The 23,211-nt window shown below is 41.6% G+C and overlaps 1 protein-coding gene and 1 long non-coding RNA gene across 3 annotated transcripts in view; one reads left to right on the forward strand and one right to left on the reverse strand.

Moving 5' to 3' along the window:
- Positions 1-23,211, forward strand: part of LOC311039202 — a 765,206-nt gene that overhangs the window by 597,548 nt on the left and 144,447 nt on the right. The window lies entirely within an intron of this gene.
- LOC311039184 (NACHT, LRR and PYD domains-containing protein 12-like) overlaps positions 1-23,211 on the reverse strand; it is a 121,075-nt gene that overhangs the window by 83,480 nt on the left and 14,384 nt on the right. For both annotated transcript variants that reach the window (XM_084048853.1, XM_084048854.1), the window contains exons 4-10: positions 10,006-10,285; positions 9,550-9,627; positions 6,972-7,049; positions 6,356-6,596; positions 5,391-5,449; positions 3,116-4,973; positions 449-622 (exon numbers count right to left, since the gene is read on the reverse strand). In XM_084048853.1, the coding sequence (XP_083904979.1) occupies positions 449-622; positions 3,116-4,973; positions 5,391-5,449; positions 6,356-6,596; positions 6,972-7,049; positions 9,550-9,627; positions 10,006-10,285 (2,768 nt within the window). The remainder of the gene's footprint in view (positions 1-448; positions 623-3,115; positions 4,974-5,390; positions 5,450-6,355; positions 6,597-6,971; positions 7,050-9,549; positions 9,628-10,005; positions 10,286-23,211) is intronic.

Genomic DNA, 23,211 nt, shown 5'->3' on the forward strand with positions numbered 1-23,211 from the left:
CAGAGTCAGTGTAGAACTGTCCTTGATCAAGACGCTGAACCCCTAATTTCTCCTGATGAGCAGGTTGGTGCCTTGCATGGTTTCCTCCTCCATCAGTGTATGAATGAATGGGTGAATGTAATGCACAATCATTGTAAAGTGCCTTGGATAAAGGCGCTATATAAATGCACCATTTAACTCAAGTGATATTTTGAATACAGGCCTTTTATGTGTTGTTATATGGTGGTATTGCTACTTTAACTTAATAATGTGGTAAATGTGGTATCTCAGCATAAAGACTACATATATTAGTCACTGTATCTTATTAATATTATGGTCAGTGTGGATTACCATGATATCAACCTTAACCACACTCTTCAAATAAAGTACCACCATCATAACTACATTATAATCACTTACTATAACAGAACTGATACAAATCAAAATACAAAATGTAAATGTATCTGACCTGAGAATGTCCAGACAACAGTGTGGACTCTTCAGTCCAGCACAGATGAGTTCTAGTCCGGAAACCTCCAAGCCGTTTCCGCTCAGGTCCAGTTCTCTCAAATGGGAAGGATTAGAGCTGAGAGCTGAAGCCACAACCTCAATGTGTTCCTCTCTGAGGCCACAGTCAGCAAGTCTGTAATTACAGATTAAATGTAAAATCAGAGATGAACAAAACAGATCAGTCATGTTCACTGTCAAGGAGGTTCCCTGTGGTTCTGCCTGAAATGTTTTTTCTGGACAAGTAAATAAGCAGCCGTGATTGAACACATATTTAACTGAAATGTGCTCATAACTTTCCACTGTTCTCATTTGATTAGAATACAAACATTAAATAATAAAAACGATCACAACACGCTGCTGTTGCTCCACTCTATGGCAGTGAAGTGAAGAAATGTTCTGTCAATAGATGAACAGCTTGTACGACCGCATGTCATTTGTTTACATACTTTGGTTCTCTTAACAAAGTTCTGTGTGAACGCTAACCAGACCAAATGCAAAATACAACAATGTAAACATTTGGTCCCTGATTGGAACCTTTTAACTCTTTGACTGCCGTCGGCGCGTTTTCGAGTCAATTGCTACTTTGTCCACTTGGCCGTCGACGCTTTAGATGCACGTTCGTAACTTTTGTTGTTTTATAGAAAATCACGGTCTGATCTTGAATCCGAAGGGAGCAGTAAAACTGTAGCACAAACGGATACGGAAATAATGGATATAACGTCATTTCCGTTCCCGTCGACTCCATGTTTGTAGTTTTTTTTCTTTAACTCAGCTGTTTTTTTTTGGTTTTTGGTTCCGACGAAACACGTGTTTCCAACGGTCTGTAGCAAAGGGGACACAAGCTCCAGGTGGAATGTTTTTCCACAAAGCAGCAGTCAGAGACGATCTCTGGCTGTACACACAGTGAATCGATCGATCAATATGGATCTAAACTTTTTATGACCACTTGAAAACCACTATAAACACGGAAATCGCTTGGCACTGGGTGAGTACATTATGAAAATAATCTGGCAGTCAAAATGGTGCATTTATATAGCGCTTTTATCCAAAAAAGCGCTTTTATCCAAAGCGATTTACATTGATCGTGCCATTAACCCATTCACACACACATTCATACACCGATGGCGGAGGAAACCAAGCAAGGCACCAACCTGCTCATCGGGAGCAATTAGGGGTTCAGCGTCTTGCTCAGGGACACTTCGACACTGACTCTAGGGGAGCGCCCCAGCCCGGGATCGATCAAAATAGTTAAGCAAACCTTAGGTGTGAAAGAAACCTAAAATATCTTCTATCTGGTTCTTCAGACATTAACACAATGTCAGTAAGAAGAGATGGAAAGTTGTCTCTAAACTACAGCATGGAACTGAACTTGCATTGATAAATTAAGTAACGTCTAAACCTAAGTTATGACGAAGCTCATTGTTTAAAAGACCATCCTCAGTACACCCCTTCACTAATGGTATGATCCATTACTCATTTGATAATGCGGACACTTGTAAATAGTACAGAGGACTTGACTTCTTGTGCTGTGTGGTACCATGTTCTATTTACGCACGCACGCACGCACGCACGCACGCACGCACGCACGCACGCACACACACACACACACACACACACACACACACACACACACACACACACACACACACACACACACACACACACACACACACACACACACACACACACACACACACACACACACACACACACACACACACACACACACACACCTTAACCCTTCACCAACCAGTGTCTCCCAGGGCTCTATACCAGTGGTTCTCAACCTCTGGGTCTGGGTCCACATGATTGTGGGGGGTTCCCACATGACAGTGAAGTGACAATTTAAGGACTTTTAATACCTAGACATTTTTTAAATAGCCGATCATTGTGAGGCGTTGTGAGCTTGTAGATCTGCTATTTTCATTATATTTATCTGTGGGAACAGAGTCAAACTAAATGTAATGCCTCAACTTCTACAATACACAGTCACTGTTGTTTAACTTGATGCTGACCATGGGACAACCAAGATGCCTATAAACTTATAGAGTTTACACAGCAGAAAGCAACAAAGCAAAAAACAATGTGTGGTATTATGTCTTCTTTTATTTTCCTGAACCGAGTGTTTTATTAAAGGTCTCAGTCGTGGTTATTTATAAGCTGGTCCACCTGGCTCTCATTGCCTGGGTAGTGATATTAGTCGATCTACAAACTTTGTGTAGATCTTTTCACTAGTTTGGGTCCCTGGGAGACATTTCCCCAAACAAAACACACACACACACACACACACACACACACACACACACACACACACACACACACACACACACACACACACACAATCTAGATCACACTGTGAGCTTGTAGATAGGTCTTCTACTCTCTCTCTCTCTCTCTCTCTCTCTCTCTCTCTCTCTCTCTCTCTCTCTCTCTCTCTCTCTCTCTCTCTCTCTCTCTCTCTCTCTCTCTCTCTCTCTCTCTCTCTCTCTCTCTCTCTCTCTCTCTCTCTCTCTCTCTCTCTCTCTCTCTGGACATGTGTTTATTTTTTTTTATTTAATTTGAATGAATGAATGTAGTATATGAGTGAAAGCTGCTCTAACATATTGACATTCACATGACTACTAACCTGGCTGTTGTGCAGTTCCTCACAGCTGGGACCAGTCTCCGTCGCCCCTCCATTGATGTGTTGTATTTGTTCAGGTCCAACTCATCCAGAACCTTCTCTGACATCTGCAGCATGGAGGCCAGAGCTGAACACTGGATCTCAGAGAGTTTCTTCCCTGATATGCTCTCTGACTCCAGGTACTGTTGGATCCCCTGAGTTACTGAGGGGTCCTTCATCTCCATCAGACAGTGGAAGATGTTGATACATCTGTCAGGAGAGATGTATCTTTCATCTTTCATCTCCTTCAGGTTGTTGATGGCTCTTTGGATCTCCTCTGGACTGTTCTTTGTCTGACCCAGCAGGCCTCCTAACAGACTCTGGTTGGACTCTAATGAGAGACCATGGAGGAAGCGGGCAAAGAGGTCCAGGTGGCCATTTTCACTCATCAGAGCTTTTTTCACAGCAGCCTGCAGGAAGTCGGAGAGGGAACTGTCACTGTTGTAACTTTTACTCAGGAATGTCTTCAGTACCTCCATGTTCCTCTGTGTGAAACAGTGGTACAGGTAGACTGCAGCCAGAAACTCCTGGATACTCAGGTGAACAAAGCAGTAGACCGTTTCTTGGAAGCAAGCACCGTCAACTTTGAAGAACGCTGTGCACATGCCTGAGTTCATCAAGTCTTTGTTCACGTCAAGACCAGACGCTTTTAGGTCTTTCTCATAGAACATGATGTTACCTTTGAGCAGTTGGTCAAATGCCAGCTTACCCAGTTTCAGAAGAACTTCTCCTTCAGCCTCTATGAGCTTCTGTTTGTTTTTCTCTTCTGATGCATCATCATCATATTTCTCCTTCTTCCTCTTTGTCTGAACCATCACAAATTGACAGTACATCTCAGCCAGGGTCTCGGGTAGCTTGCCTGTCGTCCCTATGTGTTGCCCAACCTTAGCAGTGATCCAACAGAAGACTGGAATTTCACACATGGTGGAGAGGGTCTTTGATTTGTTGATGTGTGAGATGATTAAGCTGGTCATTGAGTTGGCCTCGTTCTCATCTCTGAACTTTTTCTTGAACCTCTTCTTGAAGTACTCCTCCTTCCGTTTATCAGTGAACCCTCGTACTTCTGTCATTCTGTCAACAAAGTTCTCTGGGATCTGAACGGCTGCTGCAGGTCGTGAGGTTATCCAGATGTGAGCAGAGGGAAGCAGTTTCCCCTGGATGAGGTTTACAAGCAGATCTTCCACTGGATAGGATCGACTCGGGTCCAGGCAGTACATTTTTTGGTTGAAATGTAATTGAAGCTGGTTTTCATCTAATCCATCGAAGACAAACATAGCTTTGAAGGGACTGCTGTTGTAGTCGTCTGACTTCTGCAATGTGTTGAAGATGACATTCAGATCTTCATCCTCAATAAATTTGGTTTCTTCAATGCATTCATGAATTAACTCTGCCAAACTTAGGTTTCTTCCCTTGAGCAGATTTAACTCCCGGAACTTGAATGGGAACAAAAGGTGTGGATCTTGGGGAAAACATTTCTTGGCCCAGTCAAAGGCAAACTTGTGTACAAGGAAGGTTTTGCCAATTCCTGCGACACCGACGGTGAGCACAGTTTTTATGTTTATTCCGGAAGAAGGGTCTTTGAAGATTTCATTGAGTTGGATTGGGTTGTCCTCTAAAGCCTTGTTCATCTCCATCTGTCTGACCTCATGATGTTTATGGATTTCTGTGAAACTGATGTTCACATTGTAGATAGGGACATAGACGTCTTCAAACTTCATCTTTGGCTCATTGTCCAACTTTACAGGCAGATATGTCATGAAGATCTTGCCTTGAAGTTTATCTTCATATTCAGTGATGGAATAACGTGTTTTCACCAATGACTCTGTAATTAACAAAGGCATTATTTAACAATTTTGCCGACAGAGAAGAATATCTACCAGACACCGGCTGTGTTTTTTCAATGACTTTTTTTCATTTATTGTTTATAATGTTTTTTGGAAATTTTAAAACAATAAAATGAAAAATAAACTGGAGCATTAAATCAAGCAAAGCTTTGCTAATCGAATTTGGATATTACGTTTGTGACAAGATTTAGCCAATCAAATATGGATGTTACTTTTGTGATGGCCACACACCATCCACCCAAAAGCCACTTTAAATAATAAGACTGTATAAGTGTAATGTAAGATTAATGTCAAATGAAAATAATTTGAATGGAATTCAACAGTAAGGCATAGCAAGCATATATAAACCTTCATGAAATGTCTCCATTTAGGGTCAATACACTTTAAACACTGACCTTGGTCAGATGTAGCTGCTGCTTTGGGTTGTGTTGCACTGAGTGATGGAGGAGGGCCCCTGTTGTGAAATGTACAAAATGTTTTACCAACCGTATATACATCTAACAAGTCTATATAAATACTATAGGCTCTATAGGACTGTATATAAATCTAACAATTCTATATAAATACTATAGGCTCTATAGGACTGTATATAAATCTAAGGTAGCACTTGCTATGCATCCTATGTGTATAACGCATCATGAACATACTTATAAGGCATTATAATCTTTAATTATAATAACATTATGATAATTGTATAAGGTGTTATTATCGCCTTTAAATCAGTGTAATAATGCATTATAATTACTGTTATAATGCATTACACTATGATCATAAGTTATTATAAGTGGCCATTTTTTACTTCATGATCATTTAATGCTGTATTATAATGTCTAAAATGCCCTATACTCACTGTCATAATGCATTTATGCATTTATATAACGCAATAACCATAACACATTATAATAAGCTTTATAATGTGTTATGGTTATTGTTATAACGCATTATGATTATTTATAAGCTCTTATAAATATGATCATAAAGGACTATGATCAGCCTTACAATACCTTTTAAGGATGTGTATAATGTGTTATACACATGGGATGGATAGCAAGTGCTACATTACATTATAGAACTAAACATTGTCAGTAACTTAATTAACATTTTCATAGGTTATAACTAAGACAAAAAACAGGGACAAACATAAGATGAACTATGTATGAAAATATTGGGTAAACAATTCTAGTTAATGTTGTAAGACTTATGAATATACTGGCATTAAAGTATGAATCTCTTGGAAATTGAAAGAGGATACATGAGAATGACACATGCTAGTGAAAGCATCATGGCCTGAAAAGGTACATTGTCCTGTAGGCTAATACAATGTTTGGTCTAAAGATGAACATAAATGAGTATTACTTACAGCTCATCAAGAAGACCCTTCTCATTTGTTTCAAGACCTTTGTAGAAAATGTCTTTGGCTTTTCTGCAGTTCAGGAGTGTGTAGAGTTCCCTCATCTGATCCTGAGGGGTGGGCTTGACCATCACATTAACGTAGCCCTCGTTGATGATAACACGCTCCTGAAGGAGCAGATCCAGGATGGGTTTGACCATGGTCACTCTCTGAACCAGGCCAAGCCGGTGTTCATCGACAAAGTGATTATCTGAAGATAAGTGGAATGACAATGTAGTTCTTGGTGATACGCTGTGCCAAACCCATTTAAACACGTTTCTGAACATTCTACATTTTTAAATGCCAAGACTTTCCATCCCTCTGTTAATGTAATAATAGCAAATGTTTTTATACACCTATGCCTGTTTTAAATGGCTCATCAATCATTGGAATAGCCAACAAGCCTTCCAGTATAAAAATATATATGGATGGAAAGTGATCATGTGAATGGAATGTTAGATCTGTTTCATTATGATATATGTGACCCTGTTTTAACACAGTATATGAAACACTTAAAGGAATACTACAGACTACAGGTAAAGAATGTGAACAGCTCATAGCACATCTATTCATAGTGTCAGCTCACCTTCAGCTTTAGAGACTCCTGGACTTGTTGACGTTGGAGTTGACATTGATGGGTCAGTGTCTGTAGCTTCATGCTGGTCTGATTTTACAACCATTGTTGAGTTAGAAAAGACAACAGACTTGGATAAGAAACCTGGTATTACCTGACAGTAACTGATATTAAATTAATTGCATTTGTGTTTAGCAAATAAAGTGCACAAGGTTTTCCTGGACTGTTTTCTGGAAGGTCTAGAAGGTGTTCCATCACCTCAGATGCAGATATAACACAATATATACTTTTTTAGCTTTAAAATTTCCCCTCCATTTTCCCTTCCAGTTATTGAAAAGGACCGTGGATGAAATTAAACTGACTTAGGTTTGTAAATCGCCACAATAACCATTATTATTCGCTGTTAGAAAAATGGTTGCCCGTGAGTGGGGTGGTCAGACTCCTACACTCACTACATTAGTTGCAGATGGCTCCACAAATAACGCAGAGGCTGCCGTTAAGTTAAAATTAAATTAAAACACAAATATGTGAGCTAATATGGCCTACTAAAGATGGAAACTAACTGTTAAGATCAGTCACTTAACACAACGACTGACACAGTTCTAGCTAAATGCATTGATGAAGGACTTTTTATTTATTTTATTTTTCTAACCAGAAAAGTTAAACTACTGTGTAAATATAGGCTTGTAGCTCACATGCAACATATGGCGAATATTCTAGCCAGACTTTCTTAAAGGGATAGTTCACACCCAAAATCATTTTTTTCCTATCGACCCCATGGAGACTTTAAGTCATGGAGATCTTTTTAATTTCATCGCATTCCCAAGCCAATAATTTGATGACTGGCAGCGGCTCCGGTAGGAGACACAAAGAGTCTCCTTTGAGTCTCCTACCGGAGACATTAGCATTTTTCCACTGATCATCACATTATTGGCTCAGGAAAGAGACAACAACTAAAAAATATCCATGAATTCAAGGCTTCGAGGTGAGTGATAGAAAATATGTTTCTTTGGGTGAACTACTCCTTTAATGAACTAAGCACCTATACATTTGGGAAAGAGATCTCCCAGCTTCCAACGCCACACTGATTTCATTGTTTCGGGATAAACACAACAACAACAACATATCACATGTCACCACAACACTAGCCACAACACTAGCCTTAACATGCGCGATGAATTTACGGGTGGCCTCAAAGCATAATTAATTTCGCGGGGGTCCGAAGGGGTACACGATGTTTCGCGGGGGTCCCAAGACTCCCAGGGGGTCCCCCATGTATTTTTTATTTTTTTTAATATAGAGCTATTTAACACTTATTTTAACCAAAGAAAATCACTTACCCTACCTTTAAGTTTAGGAATAAGGTTAGGTTTAGTTTAGGCATAGTTTACTGAGGTTACGTTTAGGAATAAGGTTAGGTTTAGTTTAGGCATAGTTTACTGAGGTTACGTTTAGGAATAAGGTTAGGTTTAGTTTAGGCATAGTTTACTGAGGTTACGTTTAGGAATAAGGTTAGGTTTAGTTTAGGCATAGTTTACTGAGGTTACGTTTAGGAATACCAGGTGAATAGTACCGCCGGATTTGTCCCGGGGCGACTGTGTTTTGGGGCGAGCTCTAAACGTCATACTGCCTCCAAATGAAACCCATTCTGTCAGGTCTCGCTAGGACGCGAAGCCAACACACAAGAGGAAGTTGTTGATTGCATGAAACAATCACCTGTGCATCCAGTCTCAATGTTGGCAAACAAATAACTGGTCTATTTAGACCGATGATAGCTTAGTAAGCCTATACTAACTCCACCACATCTCCACAACCGAAGAGAAAACGCTAAGTTAATGCGTTAACTGCGCAACACATGGTGGTCTGTTCGATCAAACAGCATGCCCAAAACAAGAGCAAACATCGTCCTGTATTAACGTCACGTCAGAAAGACAGAACACCCCAGCACGCTAACACGTTTGTTACTGTTATGCCTCTTTAAATTATCACATGTATTACATTAACTTATACACTGCCACAGACGTGAACATTTTTTTTTTTTTACTTAATTTTTATCCCACGATTTTGTAACCCTTTTTACACCCGGTGCCAATTTGCTAAGTGACCCTGGGCACTACACTCCCCCCACCAGCCTAGGGAGGCCAGGGCCGAGCTCATGCCTCCTTCAATGCATGAGAGCCAACTGACCTTCTTATCACCTGACAGGGGGAGTTTCCCCGGTAGGACGTAGCGCGTGGAAGGAACACGTTATTCCAACCAGTTCCTTTCCCCTCCATCAGGCGCCCCGGCTGGCCAGGAGGAGGCAGTATAGCGACCAGGATTACTACACGGGGAGAACATGCAAACTCCACACAGAGTAGGCCCTTTCGCCAACCCCACAGACGTAAACGTTTTTATATTTCTAAGTAACGCGTTATTGCATCTTGTCTCTTTCTGTCATAGTGACATTGTCTGCATCAGATCTTGTGTCCTTATCGAAATCAGGTTCTCCAATAGCCTCTTCTGGGTTTTTTTGTGTTTCTACAGACTACAGGTAAACAGTGTAAACAGACCAGACAGTTGAATCAGTTTATTGAACACATCTATTTACCTTCAGTAGAGACTCCTCTAGTTGTTGAAGTTGTTGGTGGGTCAGCGTCTGTAGCTTCATGCTGCTCTGATGTTACAACTATTGTGTCAGAAAAAACAACAGACTTGTATAAGAAACCTGCTATTACCTGTCAGTAATTACATTACATTACATTGATTATGTTTGTGTTTCAGTAATGTAGTTGTCTACTAATCTGCAGCAGGACAAACAACCAGGTGCTCAAATGAGTGTGAGTGTGTGTGTGTGTGTGTGTGTGTGTGTGTGTGTGTGTGTGTGTGTGTGTGTGTGTGTGTGTGTGTGTGTGTGTGTGTGTGTGTGTGTGTGTGTGTGTGCGTGCGCGAGCGTGTGTGTGTGTGTGTGTGTGTGTGGATGGATGATGGATGGATATTAATGAATTGCACCTGCTGTTCATATCCAATTACAATACAGGTGTGTATGCAACCTCTCTTCACCTACCTTGGGATATGTCTGGAAACCTCTCCACTAGATCATTCCTGTGGATGTTCTTCAGAACATTCACTACGATCTTCTGAGCTGCATCACTGGAGTAGTGCCTCACCATCAGATGAGCGGTTGCCCTCTTGCCCGCCTTCTTCAGGGTTCTCTTTGGGATTGGATCTTGGCCTTCAAGGACACCAGGTTCTCGCAAATGTAACTTGAACATCTCGAACTCCAAGTCTCCCAGCTTATCCAGAGTTTTCAAGATGTGTTTCTCAAGTGGCTCAATGGTTGAGTCCTGGTACAAACAGAGGATGATAACATCTCAGCTTCATTCTCTTCATGTGTTGGTTGTGAAGAGACTGAACACAAGCCTAACCATACTTTATATACATTAGTGAATACACATTAATGTACAATTATACATGCAATGTTTCTAAAACATAACAGGATGTATTACATGTATTTACATATAGGCACATGTAGGTCAGTGAAAGCTGTCTTAGGGGCCTTGTCCACAGAGAATGAAGAAAGTCCATGTTTACATTGTTTCAGTGAAGCTATTTGTGTTGACCTGTCTGTCCAGTATAAAATGCTGGATGAGTGAGAACTTTCTTAAGCTAAATGAGGATAAAACAGAAGTTCTAATGAGCAGAGAGAATCAATAATAAGTAGACGTGATATCCTGGAAAGACTGAGTTCCCCACACCGAAATACTCTGCAAGACCGACTGCAGCAGTGTGGAGGCTACAGTCACCCAGCACCAACTTCACTGGCCAGGCCACGTCATTAGGATGCCAGAAGAACGCGTACCACGTAAAGTAATCTATGGCCCGCTTCATCTTGGCCGTCGATTGGCAGGAGGCCTGAAAAAGCGCTACAAAGACCAGCTAAAGACTATGCCATGAGGAAATGCAGCCTGAACCCGACTCAGTGTCTTTACCTGCTCTGCTTGTGGCAGACAGTGTGGATCACGGATTGGGCTACACAGCCTTTGGATAAAAGTGCCATATAAATGGACCATTTACCATCTACAGCCACATGAGGTGGACTCACAAGAAGTAGAGATGGAACATCATCATCGGACACGATGGACAACCTTAAGCAAGTAAGTGTGTGTGCGCGCAGCCGCGTGCGTGTGCTGATTCAGCCTGTGCGTGTGGGTGCATGTCTTTAAGTGGCGCATGTGTTGCACTGTCTCCTGTTAGTGTTTAATCAGTGTAACTGGTTGCATCTTTGTGATTAGTATTTTTACTCATTCTATTTACTTTACTGAGTTCGATAACTTTTTACCCGTACTGAACCGTATCCATCTGTCCCTCTGATGTACTGATACCTGATCCTATCCATCCGTGTTACTCCCAGAAAGAACCTCAATGTTTTTGTCTCTGCTTCCTGTCTTTTACACAGTCTGTCTGTCTCTATACAACGTAATGTCTGCCTGTCTGTCTGTAAACCATACAACATAGATGTCTGCCTGTCTGTCTGTCTGTCTGTAAACCATACAACGTAGATGTCTGTCTGTCTGTAAACTAAGGCTGAACGATTAACCGTTTTCAAACCGAAATCGCGATTTGAAACCACGCGATTAGCGAATCGCAAAGGCCGCGATATATATACAGATGTGCCACTTCAAAACTTCACACGTTGCTGTTCTTTCCCTGAAAGTCCCCTGAAAATGCATTTTTTTCCTCCCTTTTCTGCCCTTAAAATGCACTGTTTTGCCCCTGAAAAGAAGTTGTCACTACAAACCCCCGTTTTTCCCTTCAACAGACATCCATATACATGAGAACAAAAGAATGTGTGTTTAAGAAGGTGTCAGACTCATTATGAGGCGAAAGGTGATTTGACCAGTTGCTCAAATTAATTAGCATCATAAAAGCAGTGATCATCAAAATAATTCAGCATTTTAAATGCCCTTCTTTGTCCCTCTTATTGCCCTGGGAATCCCATGAAAATTTACTGTCTTGGCGATGGCAGGACATGTGAAGTTTTGAAGTGGCACATCTGTATATATATATTTTTCATACTAATCAGCCGGAGCGAGTCTACTCCAGTGTTTGCGACACTGCAGCAACTCTTATTGCCGTCCTCCTTGAGTGACAGTCGTGCTAACCAATCACAAGTACTGTGCTCTCTATTCTAACCAATCAGAAGTGTTTAAATGCGTCTGCTTGCATGCATATCCTTTACGTCAACCAGTGTTGCCATATCGGCTTATTATAAGTGATTTTGGGCTTGTCTTTCTGTAAAGTTTCTTGTAAATATTGATAGTTGTGGGTTGCATTTTTTTTGGGGCTTGTTACTAAAGTGTAGTTGCTTATTAATGTTGTTTAAACCAGTGGACATTTGCACGTCAAGGGACCCCAGTTAAAATGTTTTAAAATGATTACAATTTTTTTTCAAGATTAAAAAGAAAATAGCAGATCTACAAGCTCACAATGCGTCATATCGCGACGCGTTGTGAGCTTGTAGATCTGCCATTTTCAAATAGCCCAGTTGCTTCTTTTGAGCTTGTTTTCATAGACCTTGTTGCTTATTTCTCTCGCAGAATTGGCAACACTGACACTGTGCAACTAATGTGTGACTGTGCGTTGAAGCTCATAGCATGCTAGTCAGTTAGCTAGCAGCATGGCGTCCGCGGCAGAGCCCGAACCAGAAGAAACTCCGCACAATTTAGTCCAGAAAAGATCATGCACTTCGGTGACATGGGATTATTTTGGGTTCGAGATTACAGATGTGCAACAAAAGAAAGTTTTGTGCAAGACCTGTCGTGGTACAGTCGCCACATCCCGAGGCAACACCACAAACCTTCGTCAACACTTGAAAAAACATCACAAGCACCTATACGACGAGTGTATGGTCAAGGCTAATCTGAGTTCCCAGAAGTTTTCGCCGGCTCGGCGAGGAACTTCTGGGCCAGAGCCCTGGGATTTGTGGGCGGGATGTAATTTACGCTCTGAATCTGAGCGGACACGCCTCTTACCGGTCTGGAGCTGTGCAACTCGTGTAAAAAGTCCGACGAGAGGCAAACAGCAGTACACAACAGTGGCGGCCGAAATTTTTCAAGGGGAAATTGCTTCCCGTCGATCCTATTTAGATGCAACACCCACTGCATTTGGATCCCGCCCCCTTTTCTTCATTGGCTGTTGATTTGAATCACAACGGAGTGGCCGCGCCCCCGCTGTCCAAACTCCAAGGCAATGCCTCCCAGACTAGGTCAAGGCAGGTCAAAGTACTGGTAGTAGTACTGATGATGTTCTGGCCCAGTCTAGTAAACAGACAACTCTGCAAGATTCATTTGTTACTCCATATGAAAAGAGCTCACGTAGGCACCGTGAAATAACGAACGCCGTAACATACTACCTCGCCAAAGATATGGTGTCCATTAATACGGTGACCAAAGAGGGATTTCAAAAGCTAATCCAAACACTGGATCGAAGACACGCGTTACCATCTCGCACATACTTCAGTCAAGTAGCTATTCCTGACCTGTATACACGGAGTGTAGAAAAGGTGTCGAGGCAGAGCTAAGCACCGGGGACTACTACGCTACAACCACCGATCTGTGGTCAAGCAGGACGACCGAGGCCATACCTAAGTCTCACGGTACACTTCATAAATGACAACTTTGAGTTGAAGAGTCGCTGCCTGCAAACCTTGTACTTCCCTGATGACCATACGGGAGAAAATATTGCCGCTGGACTTAAGGAAAGTCTGTCTACCTGGGGCCTGAAAGAAGAGGACCAGACGTGCATCACTACTGACAACGGAGCAAAGGTCATAAAGGCTTTGGATCTGAACCAGTGGACCAGGCTACAGTGTTTTGGACACAGACTGCATCTGGCGATTGGTAAGTGTAGCCCCCCCCTTTTTTGACTGGAGAATCCAGTCCTCTATCTCCTCCTGCAAGTTATGCCAGGAATTTCCTCTTAGCCCCGCCCACCTATAAAGCTTATTGCCGAGTGCACGCCTACAATTCAACGTCAGACATTCCACACACCCAGAATGGCCATTTGAGTTGCAGACACTGAGAGAACCAGAGGTCTTTTTCACAGCTAAGGCCGGCCTAGCCCCACCCCTTTCCACACACACACACACACACACACACACACACACACACACACACACACACACACACACACACACACACACACACACACACACACACACACACACACACACAACGGCCTGTGCAAGCAGATGCGCATTATGAAGTCAAAAATGAAAAATAGCAGCTGTAGATGAGAAATAAGTCTATATTTAGTTACTACATAACCTATTTATGGAAAACAAATCAGCAGAATGTTTATAAACAAGCTGCTAAATAACTGAACGGGCCGTCTGGTCGCTACCCCCCCACGCTGCTCTCCATGAGCCCGTCATAGGCCACTCTGTAACGGGGAGCACCACTCGGTGTTTCCCCATGCTAGAAATGACCAAAGCGAACTTAATACATCTTAATAAAAAAGCACAAACTACCTACTTCACAAGAATAATGTTGGTGTAATTAGGAGATTCGACAGGGAATCTATATTTTATATACACAAATTAACAAGTTAAAGAAAAAATCATGTTGCCGTATTTCCTGTTATTTCGCGGACGTTCAGCTCTCGTCTCGCCGCTCAGCTGCTGCTGTCTCGGGCAGACTGACTAAGTGCGGGAGTCCCGCTCCCTCCAAGGCCGGAGCCCGTAGACAGACATATATATATATATATATATATATATATATATGTGTCTACGGGCATCCCTTTGATGCTTCGCTATTAGTTGAGCGACATATACACTGACTATTTAGGAAAAAGAGAGAGACACACGTGTGTGTGTGTGTGTGTGTGTGTGTGTGTGTGTGTGTGTGTGTGTGTGTGTGTGTGTGTGTGTGTGTGTGTGTGCGTGCGTGCGACACACATGCCGTGCTCCTCTCCTTTGCCCGAGGAGAGGGTTCGAAGGACAGCACGTACATGCCAATTCAGAGCTCCTAGACCAGTGGTTCTCAAAGTGGGGTCCGGGGACCCCCAGGTGTCCTTGAGGGGGTAGGGGGTCCCCAGCAAAAATGTGGTAATACAGCGTCACAATAACTTTAACCTTTCATACTTTGGCTATTCAAAAATAGCAGATATACAAGCTCATAGCGCGGCACCGAGTGCCGTGCTATGAGCTTGTAGATCTGCTACTTTTGAAAAATTGTGAAAATGTGTGCAAACCTTTGAATATATATATTGTTAAAGACAACATTTGTAACTCAAGTCTTTGCTTCTGGGGGGGGGGTCCCTGAAACAAAATATTTTAGATGGGGGTCCGCGGCCAAATACATATAATTTTGGGGGTCCTGGAAAAGTTTGAGAACCACTGTCCTAGACCTAGACTGAGTTTAACAATCTTCAATACTTTAACATGCACAGCTACTAAATAAAAACATTCATATAAATTGCGAATGCTGCGGGAAAAGCACCAGAGAACCTGCTCTGCTGCCTACACCAGCTTGAAAATAGCAGATCTACGAGTCGCCAGTGGGGCATCTCCTCACGACCGCATCGCGACCACCGGGCGGCCGACTGGAGCTGTGTTTAAACTTCTGTTCTCAATTATATTGTTTAGTTTGTTGTCTGTCTATAGATGTACATCTGATAGATTGAAAACTTTAATATTCTGTTATTGTGGGCGTGTGTCGGCGTTCAATGGTTACAGGGGGACAGTGACAGAGCTAAAGTAACTAAGTACAAATACTTAAGTTAAGTACTGTAGCCTACTTAAGTACTTAGGTATTTTTTTTACTTTACTGGAGTATTTCCAATTTTCAATACTTTTGCCTCTACTCCACTACATCCAGAGGCAAATATTGTACTTATACTCCCAGGCACGCCAACTTTTGTGTTATGTGCACACTACAGTAGGTCTATGTACATTATGTGAAGGCCTGTTATGTGCGCAATAGGCCTAGCCTACATTTATTTGACAACTTCAGTTACTAGTTCCTTTGTAGATTTCGATTATTATTACAAAACTTACATTAACCACTTCACCTTCATATACATTTCGTCCATTTGAAAATAGACGATCTACAAGCTCACAGATCTTGTAGATCTGCTATTTTCAAAAGATGTCATACATTTGACAACTTGTGCAATGGGATATTCTGCATAATGAGTAGCCTACTTTCTAGTTTTGGTACTTTAAGTACATTTAGATACCAATGTTTTTGTACTTTTACTCAAGTACATTTTTAATTCTGGGCATTTACTTCTAACACAGTATTTCTACATGTTCTACATTAGTATTGATACTTTTACTAAAGTAAAAAATGTGAATGCTTTTTCTACTGACTGTATCCATGTCCAACGACCACAAGGTTAGTGCCAGGGACCAGCATAACATTTGTGGTCTAAAAATGTTTGCAAAAACATTCCACGTTTTTTACATTTTGTCAAAAGTTTTTGTAAATCGCAGATCTACAAGCCCACAACGCGTCACACACTCTCACATTGGATAATATGTCCTAGCTCTCCAGTCACAATGACATCTATTGTATGTCATTCTTTTCTTGTTAAAACTATTAGTATGTATTCCAATTAATAACTAGCTTTTCAATTGATTCGTTTTACTTAATGCTGCTGATTGTATTTGTGTGGAGCACTTTTTGTAGAGCAGTGCACTTTCTAGTAAAACTGTTAAATCCTGTGTATTAAGTTATATGGATTATTGTCTCCGCCAGGCCGAAAGGCATGGCGAGAGAGTATGTTTTACCCTCCGTCCGTCCTTCCGTCCGTGTGTGTGTCCGTGTGTCCTGTCTGTGTGTTACCAGCTAATCTCCGGCACCGTTGGACCGGTCGCTGCGAAACTGTGCACACAGACTCCCTGGATGCCAATTCAGAACCTCTGCCCCACATTTTTCACATGAGCCTGTTATAGCGCCACCAGGAGGCCGATTTGTGCAAAACCCATTTTTTTCCCATTACACCTACAGCTTTTAACCAAAAGTCATGCAAATCGGTACACAGTATCTCTATAGTCATGTGATCAACCCGGATCTGTCCCATTTCCCATAATGCATCCTCATTGGCTAAGGTTGGCTTCCAAAGTTTGCAGGATTGGTCCGTTTTGAACAAACTGCCTCCAATCATGAACGCAGCTTGCCATTTCCATAAAATTGCACACGCACATTCCCACTAGGCCGAGGAAGAAATGCCACTTGAACATTTTCAAATCAGCCTCATGGTGGCGCTATAACTGGCCGATTTGCATTTTTAACTATAACTGCACCGATCTGCGTGAAACTTTGCACGCACACTCCCTAGAGGCCAAGGAAAAACATTGGACTGCATTTTTCACATCTGCTTTTTACAGCGCCACCAGGAGGCCGACTTATGTAAAATACATTTTTGGAGATTATTCCTTCAGATTCTGTCCAAAAAACACGCAAATTGGTACACTGCATCTCCATAGTCATGTGATTCTGATGGATCTGTCCGATATTTCATATTCCATCCTATTTGGCTTACAGTGGCTTCCAAAGTTTGCAGGATTGGTCAGTTTTAAACAAAATGCCTCAAAACATGAATGCAGTGTGCAATTTCCGTGAAAGTTTGCATGCAAATTCCCACTAGGCCGAGGAAGAAATGCCCCCCTTTTCACATTCACATTGGCCTCTATAGCGCCACCAGCAGGTCTAATTTAGCAAAACACATTTTTGGAACAAAATGCCTCAAATCATGAATGCAGTGTCCCATTGAAAGGCCTAAGAAGAAATGCCACCCTTTTCACATTGGCCTATTATAGCGCCACCAGGAGGCCACAATAACCTACCTGACCTGGCGGAGACCTGTGCTCCGAGGAGCACTTTTTCTAGTTTTTGTTCTATTTATTTATTTATTTCAGCTACAGACTCAGAGTTGAATTAACACTGACTATTTTGCTATGTACAGGTTGTCATTGTCTCCGCCAGGCCGAAAGGCATGGCGAGAGAGTATGTTTTACCCTCCGTCCGTCCTTCCGTCCGTCCGTGTGTCCGTGTGTGTGTCCTGTCTGTGTGTTACCAGCTAATCTCTGGCACCGTTGGCCCGTTCGCTCCGAAACTGTGCACACACACTCCCTGGATGCCAATTCAGAACCTCTGACCCAATTTTTTCACATGGGCCTGTTATAGCGCCACCAGGAGGCCGATTTGTGCAAAACACATTTTTTTACATTACTCCTACAGATTTTATCCAAATATCATGCAAATCGGTACACGGTATCTCTATAGTCATGTGATCAACACGGATCTGTCCGATTTCCCATATTCCATCCTGATTGCCTATGGTTGGCTTCCAAAGTTTGCAGGATTGGTCCGTTTTGAACAAAATGCCTCAAACTATGCACGCAGCTTGCGATTTCCGTGAAATTTCACACACACATTCCCACTAGGCCGAGGAAGAAATGCCACCCTTTTCACATTGGCCTGTTATAGCGCCACCAGCAGGTCTAATTTAGCAAAACACATTTTTGAAACAAACTGCCTCAAATCATGAATGCAGTGTCTGATTGCCGTGAAAGACCTAAGAATAAATGGCACCCTTTTCACATTGGCCTATTATAGCGCCACCAGGAGGCCAGAATAACGTACCTGACCTGGCGGAGACCTGTGCTCCGAGGAGCACTTTTTCTAGTTGGTTCTTCATTTTAACCACTTTAACTTTTTATACTTTGGCTATTCAAAAATAGCAGATCTACAAGCTCATAGCGCTATGAGCTTGTAGATCTGTTATTTTTGAAAAAATCGTGAAATTTTGTGCAAAGTTTAAACCTTTGAATATATATATTTTCAAAGCGAACATTAAACTCAAATCTTTGCTTCTGGGACTGGGAGTCCCTGGAACAAAACATTTTGAGATGGGGGGCCAAACACATCATGTTGGTGGTCCTCCGTCCTTCACATGAAAAAGTTTGAGGACTACTGATGTACACAGCAACATAGTCAGTGTTAATTCAACTCTGTAGCTGAACAAAATAAATGGAAGAAAATAATCATGACACGTTTATCATTATCAGTCTGAAAAATGCAATACTGTTTTTTTTTTCTCCAGAAAATTCTGTGAAAAATGACAAGAGAGTAAGCCGGGCAACAGGTGTCTGTAAAGAGATGGTTGGCCATTTCTCCCACAGTTGGAAGAAAAAGAGAGCACTGGGTGAGGCACAGAGGGAGTTCAAACTGCCAGAGCATTCATTGATCAGAGAGTGTCCTACACCATTGGTTCTCAAAGTGGGGTCCGGGGACCCCCAGGGGTACTTGAGGGGGTTCCAGGGGGTCCCCAGCTAAATGATGTATAGGAACCAAATGGACCCTTACAGGTCTGTAACTCTGAGAGTGTACAAATGTAACCAAATGGACCCCAACGGGTCCATTTGGTTCCATTTGTACGCTCTCAGAGTTACATTAACATTGATTTTACAATATAAATTGGGGTTCCAGAGATATAAATGGCATTTAATGGGGGTCCGTAGCCTAATGCATGTCAAACTGGGGGTCCTTGAAATTAAAATGGTTGAGAATCACTGCTAGAGAGCAGTAAAAATCTTCTCTTATGGGGGGTCCCTGGCTTATCTTTTCAAATGGGGGTCCGCGGGCTAATAAGTGTCAATTTGGGGGTCCTTGACATGAAAAAGTTTGAGAACCACTGTCCTACACGATGGGGCTCAAGGCAAAGGATGATGGAGAGGGTGTTGGAGCAGGAGAGGGCCTTGTATTGTCTGAAGTTCTGTCCGGAGACAGAAAGACCCGTCACCTGGTCCTCAACTGGTCTGACAAAGATGTCCTCGAATCTGTAAACAACGCCCTGCAGCCTCTCCGGGAGTTTACAGACGCCCTCTCTGGGGAAGCCTATGTGAGCGTGTCATACCTGAAGCCAGTCTTGCATCTCCTGAGAACAGAAACTCTGTCTGAAAAGGATGAGGACACTAACCTCACCAAAGAAATAAAGTCAAAAGTGCTAGCCTACATGGAGGATAAATACCAGGACCCAGCAACACAGGCGCTCCTAGACATCGCTTCATTCCTTGATCCAAGATTCAAGTTTGACTACATGAGCATACCGGCTCTAGGAACCACCAAAGCAAGAGTGAAGACAGAAATGGAACAAGTGGCACAAAAGGTAACTTGTCTTGTTTTTATATGCATTTTAGTGATTACAAGATGCCAAATGCATTTGAGATATTTTGCATTTGTATTACATTAGTTATAAGTAAAAAGCATTTACATAAAATGCCCAATTGTTCAAAATTACATCTTGTAAAACTTCACAGCTCTCATCTCTCTCTCCACTCTTTCTGTGTCTGTGTTTTGTAGAAGAGGTGACAGCACCACAGACACCGTGCTTCAACATGCAGCAGAGGCCGGGCCATCCACTGAGGGGAAGAGAAAGCGAAAGTCTTTGGGCAGCTTCTTCAAGAGTAGGGCACCGGTGGTCCCTGCATCCTCCACTAGTGTGCAGGATACCATTGTAGCTGAGCTCAACAGCTCCAAAGCTTGATGAAGAGGGAGATCCCCTCGCCTGGTGGAAAGAACGTAAGATAAACTTTCCTATCCTCAGCAAACTGGCGCGCAAATACCTGTGCATACCAGCAACGAGTTCACCATCAGAGAGACTGTTTAGTGCTGGGGGCAATGTCGTCAACTGTCAGCGGGCATGTCTGAAACCAGGAAAGGTTGACATGTTGGTTTTCTTGACCAAAACTCTGGGTGTTAAGAAGTAGAGATGTAAGGGAACTTGAAAGGGAAGTGGTGTAATGTAAGGCTTCTGTAGTAGTGTATTTTATATCAGATTTTATTCGTGTTGACTTTGCCTTTTGTAAGGAAACAAAGTAACATTTTCTACTTTTCTAAGATGCACTTTGCCTTTTGTAAGGAAAAAAAGTAACATTTTCTACTTTTCTAAGATGCACTTTGCCTTTTGTAAGGAACAAAAGTAACATTTTCTACTTTTCTAAGATGCACTTTGCCTTTTGTAAGGAACAAAAGTAACATTTTCTACTTTTCTAAGATGCACTTTGCCTTTTGTAAGGAAAGAAAAGTAACATTTTCTACTTTTCTAAGATGCACTTTGCCTTTTGTAAGGAAAAAAAAGTAACATTTTCTACTTTTCGAAGATTATTTCACTGTTGTGAATCGTTTACACAAAGGTCATTATTTTCTTTTTATATTATTATTTTATTCGTGTTGACTTTGCCTTCTGTAAGGAAAAAAAAGTAACATTTTGTACTTTTCTAAAAAAGTGTAAATGTTTTTGTTGAATGTTCATCTACTACTGTACTTTGCCAATGTATAAGCTAAATACCGTAAATATACGTGCAATGTGCTTCTGGAGCCATAAGTGAATGACCGACTTGTTTCACTGTTGTGAATTGTTTACAGAAAGGTCATTATTTTCTTTTTATATTGTTCTTTATCAGTCACAGATACACACTGTAGCGCCTGGTGCTCTTTTGACTACACTACACAAAGTTGCCAACTGTGGTGGTATATGATATATTTGTTAATGCGACTCCAGAGCAACGAAGACGACTTATGTGATCCTATCAGTGCCATGGTCTTAGTGGGTACACACAGAGCCATAACTCTGGGACTTAAGCTGCTTGTGCCTTTCCCCTGTCAGTATTTTGAGGGGAAATAAACAAAACAACACAAACCTATTGTTTTGAAACCTCATCAGTTCCCTTTGCATCACTTGAAAAGTGAATGCGGTGGAATTACCCCCTTATTTCACTGTTGGGAACATAGACTGTATAAATGAGATGGACAAAGCCACTCCCCTGCTTTCTACAGACCGAAAATTAAGCCGATTGTTCCAAGACTGTAGGTCCGCCATCTTTCAACATCGCGTCAGAATGAGACCAGACCATTATTGGTTGGGTAGCTTGTCAATCAAGAGCGGGGGGCGGGGAATGAATGCTATTGGTTGTGTAGCTTGTCAATCAAATCATCCCGCCCCTCCTAGAAAATAGCCTACTTTATCGTCAATTTTATAATAAATAGGACCATAATTTAGCAAAACGCATATCCTGATGATTGAAAGGAGACTTTAAACTAGCGACTGGAAGCATATAGAATTTATGACAATTTTTATTACAGTAAGAAAATCTAGTCTAAAGTTTGTCAAAAAACCATTCACTTGCGTTAAAATAAATTATTTCTGACACCGCAGGTCGGCGCAGGGTAAAACAGCGCCACTCTGGCCATTTTGTCGGCCTCATCGTAAATATCTCAGACTTGCCCCTTGGTTGGGAATTGTTTACGGAGTATATTGTTATTTTATGTGTATTACTTGAAGTACTTAAGTTCAGAAAGTGCTGCTGCTCCTTCAGCCATATGTTATTGACTTAAAAAGTTCAATGTCAGATTGTGGCCGTGTTACACTTGAAAACAATAAATATGATTCCTGTTGGAAGCAATTCATATCTTATTTCTAATCCTTATTTATTCAAATCTAGAGCAGTACATTAATGGTATGCCATTGTTTTTAATGTTCCATTACTTTTTAAATGTACACAGTGAATACTAAACTGAAGCTTGACTTAAAAAATAATAATCGCAAATCAAATCGCAATCGCAATATTGGTCAGCAAAATCGCAATTACATTTTTTTTCAAAATCGTTCAGCCCTACTGTAAACCATAGAACATAGATGTCTGTCTGTCTGTAAACCATACAACATAGATGTCTGTCTGTCTGTAAACCATACAACATAGATGTCTGTCTGTCTGTAAACCATACAACATAGATGTCTGTCTGTCTGTCTGTAAACCATACAACATAGATGTCTGTCTGTCTGTAAACCATACAACATAGATGTCTGTCTGGCTGTAAACCATAGAACATAGATGTCTGTCTGTCTGTAAACCATACAACATAGATGTCTGTCTGCAGGGTTGAGCTGTAGGGGGTGCCGCACCCTTAGTTCTGACACTGTGGGGGCTGGGGGCTCGTGAGTGCTCCACATGCACTCGCGAGCACATACAATTTTCAATTCAATTCAATTCAAAGGGCTTTATTGGCATGAGAAAACATACGTTTACATTGCCAAAGCAAAAAGCACAATACAACAATACAGCAATACAATCAAAATAAAAAATGTACATTTGAAAGTCAGAATTTTCAATAGATCAATTTCTATGTACCAAGATCACTGGGTGCAAATATAGTGCAGGAATATACACAATGATTAGTCTTTAGGGTGGTTGTGTTCCGTTCGA

Source organism: Gymnoscopelus microlampas (genome assembly GCF_963454915.1).
Source record: "Gymnoscopelus microlampas genome assembly, chromosome: 22".
NCBI lineage: Eukaryota > Metazoa > Chordata > Actinopteri > Myctophiformes > Myctophidae > Gymnoscopelus > Gymnoscopelus microlampas.